The 6,793-nt window shown below is 51.8% G+C and overlaps 2 protein-coding genes across 2 annotated transcripts in view; one reads left to right on the top strand and one right to left on the bottom strand.

The window, feature by feature from the left end:
- Window positions 1–4,683, top strand: part of NT5DC2 (5'-nucleotidase domain containing 2) — a gene marked incomplete at its 5' end in the record, with an annotated part of 18,734 nt that extends 14,051 nt beyond the window's left edge. The window contains 5 exons of the mRNA XM_009995809.1: window positions 161–242; window positions 2,896–2,982; window positions 3,454–3,594; window positions 3,829–3,893; window positions 4,325–4,683. Coding sequence (XP_009994111.1) covers window positions 161–242; window positions 2,896–2,982; window positions 3,454–3,594; window positions 3,829–3,893; window positions 4,325–4,586 — 637 coding nt within the window. The remainder of the gene's footprint in view (window positions 1–160; window positions 243–2,895; window positions 2,983–3,453; window positions 3,595–3,828; window positions 3,894–4,324) is intronic.
- A 430-nt stretch (window positions 4,684–5,113) lies between these two features.
- STAB1 (stabilin 1) overlaps window positions 5,114–6,793 on the bottom strand; it is a 53,478-nt gene continuing 51,798 nt past the window's right edge. The window contains exon 68 of the mRNA XM_009995841.1: window positions 5,114–5,230. Coding sequence (XP_009994143.1) covers window positions 5,114–5,230 — 117 coding nt within the window. The remainder of the gene's footprint in view (window positions 5,231–6,793) is intronic.

The raw sequence follows: 6,793 nt of genomic DNA, 5'->3' as shown, positions 1-6,793 counted from the left end.
TGAGAAAATAGTGCAGAAAGACCAGAAAGTCACTTCTCATGTTGAGCTTTTATTATGAGTTGTTACATAGGTAAACAGATTTTTCCAGTTCAAATGTGGTTGCTGGGTAACAATCGCCAAAAATGAAAAGAGGTTGACATCTGACCCCTTTTTTTTCCAGACCTTTTAGAAAACTGGATGATAAAGGCTCACTGCAGTGGGACAAAATAAACCAGCTGGAGAAGGGGAAGATCTACAAAGAGGTAAAGTGACCTGGGTACATAAGGGGTATGAAGTGATGAGTCTGAAGTGAGAGTCTGAAATGGTGGGAACTTAGAAGACGTCTGCAGTTTTTGGAATTATAGAATGCTTTGGGTTGGAAAGGGACCTTAAAGATCACCTAGATCCAACCCCCTTGCACTAGATTCCACTAGATCAGGTTGCTCCACCCTGGCCTTGAATATTTCCAGGGAGGGGGCATCGACAACTTCCCTGGACAATCTGTTCCAGTGTCTCACCACTTTCACAGTGAAGAATTTCCTCCTAATGTCTAATCTAAATCTCCCCTCTTCCAGTTTTAATCCATTACCCCTTGTCCTCTTGCTACAAGCCGTTGTAAGAAGTCACTTCCCAACTTTTCTGTAGGCCCTTCAGGTACTGGAAGGCTGCTATGAGGTTTTCCTGGATCCTTCTCTTCTCCAGGCTGAACAACCGCAGCTCTCTCAGCCTGTCTTCATAGGAGAGGTGCTGAAGTCACTCAAGTCACTGAAAAACAGGAAAATCTGCTTAGTCATGGTGGGGGAAAAATGATGGTCCTTCTATAGATCACTTGTGGATGTTTAATGTTTGGAAAGTAAGAAATGGAAGTCCTTGAAAGGAGCAGCTCTGATAGATAGAAGCCATTTGTAAGAAACACTCTAGGCCCTGTGTACTGCCCTGGCTGTAGGCAACAGGAGGTGCCCTCTGTCCACATTCAGAGAGCTCTTGCTGACCCAGTAGGACACCGTCCCCCCAGATATTTTCAGTGTGTTGCTAGGCAGACTGTGGATCAATAGCCTTGTACTTGGACTGCCTCTGAAAAGTTTTCGGCTTCTGCTGGGATGTAAGCATTGGAATGAAGTGTCTTCTCCTCTATCAGAAAGCCCTGCCAAAGTGTGTGCTCCCCTGAGAACGGGGAGGGATGCTCCATGCTGGCTGTAGAAAAGGCCATCTCGGCTTCTTACAGATGCAGGAGGCAGACCTGAAATAAGGTAAAGCAGAGCTGCCTGGTAAGAAAACTTGTCTGCAGCCCTGAAACAGTTTCCTGCACAGCTCTGTGCATGGGTCATGCTGCAGAAGGGTGTGTGATGGGAGAGGTGTGTTCCACCCAGCTCAGCTGGGCTTGGCATTAGAGATGGAGGAACAGGGATGGGGGGAAAAGGCAGAGCAGGGCCATTTGAGGATGCTGTGTGCTTGCCCAGGAGGACCTGTGCTGAGTTAGCACTCCTAGGCTGAGATTTTTTCCTGTGTGAGAATGGGTAGAAGGGAAACTCTGCATGTGTAGCAGGGGTCAGTGGATACCCGCTACCCCAGTGTAGTGTGAAACCTTGACCCTAGGAGCATTGTTCTGACACTGGCCAGCATGGCTGGTAGTGCAGTTTTTCCCTTGGCTCTTCTGATGTCCTGGTTCTGAAACTCTTGTCCTGGAGAGGCTCCCAAGAGCATTCTAGTTCAGGGCAAGAAGGCAGAGCTCTCTGCTATCTGATATGTATGCAGAGATCATCCACACGTCACTCCAAATCATCCTCTGTAAGGTGGGCTTGTGAAGGAGGGAGCAGAGAAGCAAGGGCGATCAATTAGTGTACAAAGCCTGGTTCCTTTTTGTCTCCTGTTACTGAAGGACAAGTGTGTCCAAAGGATGTACTGTTCTTCTGTTGGACTTGCTGACTTGGGGTGATCTCTTTGCAGCTGGTCTGTCCCATGAGAACAAATTGCCTCTGGCATGAGGACGGTTTGTTCTTGGTTATGTGAGCTGTCCAATCCTATGGGAAGAAACTGTTAGTGAGAGTGGGGTCAAGTAGCTGGGACCTGACCTGTGGTAGAAAAGTAGGTCATGTCCTTGAGTAGTGCTGTTGGGAAGCCTCTGGCTGTCTGGTGGGTCCATCAAAGGACTCTGTAGCGTCCCATCCTCTGCCAAGAGCTAGGAGCTAGGAACATGCAAGCAGAGCTCATACAAAGACTCCCTGCCATGGGCAACCTTTCCCAACTATTATGTCCATTCCTTGGAGCATTCCAGTGGTGACAGTTATCCCACCATGTTTGCATGATGGCAACTACATCCTCACTATCCTGCTGCACAAGGACTTCCAGCTCATCCTGTTTGTTGCCCATGCTACATGTCTTAGCGTAGATGCATTTGAGCTGGGCTATTTGTTTCACCCCCATCCTTGGCACTTCACCCCTAGACTTGTCTCTGGTGGGCCTGGTTTTATCCCCCTCCCACTCTGAGTCTAGTTTAAAGCTCTGTCTATGAGCCCTGCTAAGAAGCTTCCTCTACACATCATTCACCTGTGCCCCAGATAGACAGCAAGCTTCCCTAGAGGACCCAAGAGAGTCCTCTTGGCTTGCTCTGCCCTAGGACACAGAACTTCCCCCTGAACTGCCTATGGAGTTTGGAAGAGTTTCTGCCTTTTTTTTCTATTGCCTGAGAATGCTCAGGGATGTTCAGGGAAGATTTGTCACATGAGAAGAAAGTGAAATAAGGTGGGGAAGGACCAACCTCTGGGTTTGGAGGGTGGGGGAGCACGCAAGTTGACATCTGACGAGACTGCTCACATTTGCATGTGGTAAGGTGGCACATCCAGGTGCACTGACAGCGCTGGTGATGATGGAGGCATTTGGCCTGTAGCTATGTTTCTTTGCTCCTTTTACTTGCAGGGTAATCTCTTTGATTTCTTGAGGCTGACAGGCTGGCGTGGGTCCAAAGTGCTGTATTTTGGGGACCATCTGTACAGCGACCTTGCGGTAAGTAAAAAGTTCTCTGGTCTCCAGTGAGGTGGGAGCAAGCCTCTGTGACTGCTGTGCTTGCAGCAGTGTTGGAGGGTACAGCAGGGCCCTGTTCCCAGTGCCCAGGTCTCCAGTGTGCTGTGGTTGTGCTCTGCAGGCTGTGGCTTTTGAGGCACCCATGGGCTACATAAGCAGCCCCACTCTGCTGTCAAGCAGGCTCAGGCAGTGGAGAAAGGGCTCCTGAAGCACTTCTGTGGGTAAAGAATATCTGTTGGTCTGTGAACATAAGAGCACGTTGTGTGAATCCAAGGTTTCTCTACGGCTGGTGGCTGGGAGGCTTGAGTTACCAGCACAACCTGGCATGGACCATGGGTGCCTGTTCCCTGAGAATCTATAATGGGACCAGACCACTCTTCTAGGAAACAGGCTTGTGTTTGGCTTTCAGTCTTCATGTTGAATTCTTGATTGTTTTTTCATCCTGACCTCTAGGACCTCATGCTACGTCACGGCTGGAGAACTGGAGCCATCGTTCCTGAACTGGAGACGGAGATTCGGATCATAAACACAGAGCAGTACATGCACTCCCTGACCTGGCAGCAGGCTCTGACGGGGCTGCTGGAGAGAATGCAGGTAACCAGCTCCTGTCTGAGCAGGATGGGCAATATGCTGCCTTCCAAGTCTCTGTTTTGGGCTTAGTATGGAAATCAGAGAACTTAGCATCTTGCCTGTGTTCTCAAAAACACCTCATCCTCCTCTTGGAGCAGTGGCCTCTTGAGTTTGATGAGTTACTGTGGAGACTGGGGGAGCTGAAGTGAGGCCGACAGGATTGAGGCAACATGGTGCTTTCTGCTGTTGTCTTTGCAGATGTACCAGGATGCGGAGTCAAAGCAAGTGTTGCTGGAGTGGATGAAGGAACGTCAAGAGATCAGGTGAGCATTGGTCATCTCACTCATGAGGTCACTTGAGGGCTATGGGGCCTGCACATGGTCTGTTTTGTAGACAGGTGTTGCAGCTGTAGGCCTGTTGGCCTACCTGGTGTCCCATGTCTGGGATGGATGCAGCCCTGCAGACTGGGAGGCTAGATGGGTTTGAAGGCAGGAGTGTCACCCTTGTGCTGGGGGTGGGGCTGTTGACTGGCTGACTGCTGCTGCAGCTCCTGGCTCTTGCTCCAAAGAAGAGTGCGGTGACTGTTCAGCAGAGCCTTGCTGCACAGGGACTGCCTGCATTGTAGCCTGGGTGGAAGGGTACTTAGGGTGACCCCAAAACATCTTTTGGGAGTGGGGTGGCCCAGGGCTGAGGGAGTGGAAAGGGAAAAATATGTGACCTTTTATCAACAGAACACCATTCTTTTTCCTCTCAGGTCGCTGACGAAGAACCTGTTCAACCCCCAGTTTGGAAGCATCTTCCGCACCTTCCACAACCCCACGTACTTCTCCCGCCGGCTGGCGCGGTTCTCTGACATCTACATGGCATCCATCAGCTGCCTGCTCAACTACGATGTGAATTTCACCTTCTACCCTCGGCGCACCCCTCTGCAGCATGAGGCTCCGCTCTGGATGGACCAGCTCTGCACGGGCTGCATGAAAACCCCCTTCCTGGAGGAGATGGTGCACATCCGGTGAAGGGCCAGGTACCGCGGGCACCAGCACAGTCTGTATGTGGGGCCAGGCTGCCCGGCCGGCAGCACCTCTGTCAACCACTAAAGGGCGTCTGACACTTACATATGTGCGTAGATGCTGTGTTTATTGGATTGTTTTTTTTCCCCTTCACTGGCTCCATCCCTTTCCCTGAGGTGCGTTGCAGGCTGAACAAAGGATGGGTGTTTCTTCTGGTCCATAAGTGAGCTGCAGGGAGTCCCCTGTAGGACAAGGTGAGCTGGAGAACCAGTGCTTGTGGTGGGACGCTGCTGCTCCCTGCTCTGTGCCCAGGGAAGTGGCTCAGAAATGGAGTCCCGAGTCTCAGGTGCTTGGTGAGCACACCATAAGTACAACGTGAGGTGTGACATGTCACACCTCACATGTGGGCTGTAGCTGCTTCTGTGTCTCTAGACTTAGAGCATGAGTGATGCTGCAGGGGGACAGGGTTGCAGAGTGGGCAACCAGTGAAGCCCATCAGTAAATGCATCACAGATGACAGAGCATCTGCTGTGTTACCCGCCCACACCTGGTACCAGCTGCTGGGGCCTTTCTCCTGCCAGACTGGTCTGTCCAGCTGGTGACTCTGGTAGAGGACTGTTAGTTGGATGTGGAGGAGGAGAGCAGAAGGTCTAAGAATAAGTGACATGTTTGGTTTGTTTGGTGAGCTTAGTGCCATGTACTGTCAGTATTTTTGGGGTTTGGTGCCATATTTTGGCAACTGATGAGGTATGGTCTGTTGTGACTTGCAGAGGGAGGTGTTCAGCTTTTCAAGGAGGGTGCAGGGTTGTCAGCAGAACTGGTAGCCTTCCACCCATGCTCACTGAGATGTAGCCTAAGGTGATGGAGGGGCTGGTGAGGATGTCTGGGGCTCAGGGTGTGTGAGTGTGACGTGCTGCTGGGTGTAGTGGGTAAGAAAAGGGAGCGTGGCTGTGCAAAGCACTGAGCTGCCTCCTGAGGAAGCAGAAGAGACAAGCAGTGATAATACAGGACAGAGGACAAGGGTGATGGTGGCCTGGAGGCCCAGGCAGGTCAGAGCTACAGTAGGATGTTAGGGGCAGAGTGTTGGGGAAGGGTGTTTGGCGGAGGCAGTTGATGTTGAGGTGACAGGCAGGAGTGAGAACAGAGAATGGAAGCACTGCCTGTGCTGGGCCTGGCAATGAGCAGGCAAGGAGATAAGTGAGCATGTGTGATAAGTCTTTAGGATACACAGTGGGGAAGGGCTGTTGGGTTACAAGGGGATGGCTGGGGACTTAGCAAGGGTGCAGGCAGGGGTTGTTGTGGGCACTGGGCTGGACACTTGCTCTGTGGGTTCCATGTTGTTAATGTGGGGACAGCTGAGGGAGAGGAACTAGGTTGGTGTGGAGGACCCTATGACAGGAAACCCTTCAGAGAAAGGTGCCTAAGTACAGTCAGTATGTGTCAGCAGCCCTCAGTGAGATACACACAGACACACATACTCACACATGTTCCTCCCCGGCAGTGTGACAGGGTCACCCCTCAGTCTGTCACTTGCCTGTCACTGCCTCATCTTTGTGCTCCGTGCCAGCCTGGCACAGCCTTTCCAAATGCCTTGCTCTCACCACAGTGGCCAGAACGATTGCTGTTAACATAGTTGCTCTAATCTAATGGCTGTAGTATGTGCATGTGGCAGTTGATGTCTTTGTGCCGTGTGGTGTGTGTAGGCTCAATAAACGTCTGCAGCATGTGTAACTAACTGACTAACCAACTCACTGCACAGGTGTTCCTTGTCTCTATTCCTCTGCCTGCCTTGGAGGTGCAGCTCTGTATGCAGGACCATGAGCCAGGACACTTGGTGTGGGTGTCTTAAGAGGCTGGGACTGAGATGTCCAGCATGGAGCACTTTGAGCCCCTTATGGCCATAGTGCAGGCAGAAGGACAGAGCAAAAAGGGTGTTTGGGGGTGGTGACTAACTGATGGGACTTGTGCCTGGCCATGGGGTGTAGGAGGGTAGACGAGCAAGGGCTGGCAAACACTAACACTGCTGGAGGGGGTTGGTTTAACTGGCCTGCATGGCTCTGGTGGGCAGCACCTCGTACAGGGCTGTGTGTGGGGAGGGACCAGACAAGAGGGGTGCTGGGGCTGTCGGGTGGCAAGTACCAGTGGTCAGTCATTGGGAGACGGTGTGAGGATGGGGCTGAGAGCCTGGTGGTGGGGGTGGTGGGGATGGCAGG

Source organism: Chaetura pelagica, unplaced genomic scaffold, assembly GCF_000747805.2.
Source record: "Chaetura pelagica isolate M959 unplaced genomic scaffold, ChaPel_1.0 scaffold114, whole genome shotgun sequence".
Taxonomy (NCBI): Eukaryota; Metazoa; Chordata; class Aves; order Apodiformes; family Apodidae; genus Chaetura; species Chaetura pelagica.
This window is presented reverse-complemented; position numbering and strand designations above follow the sequence as displayed.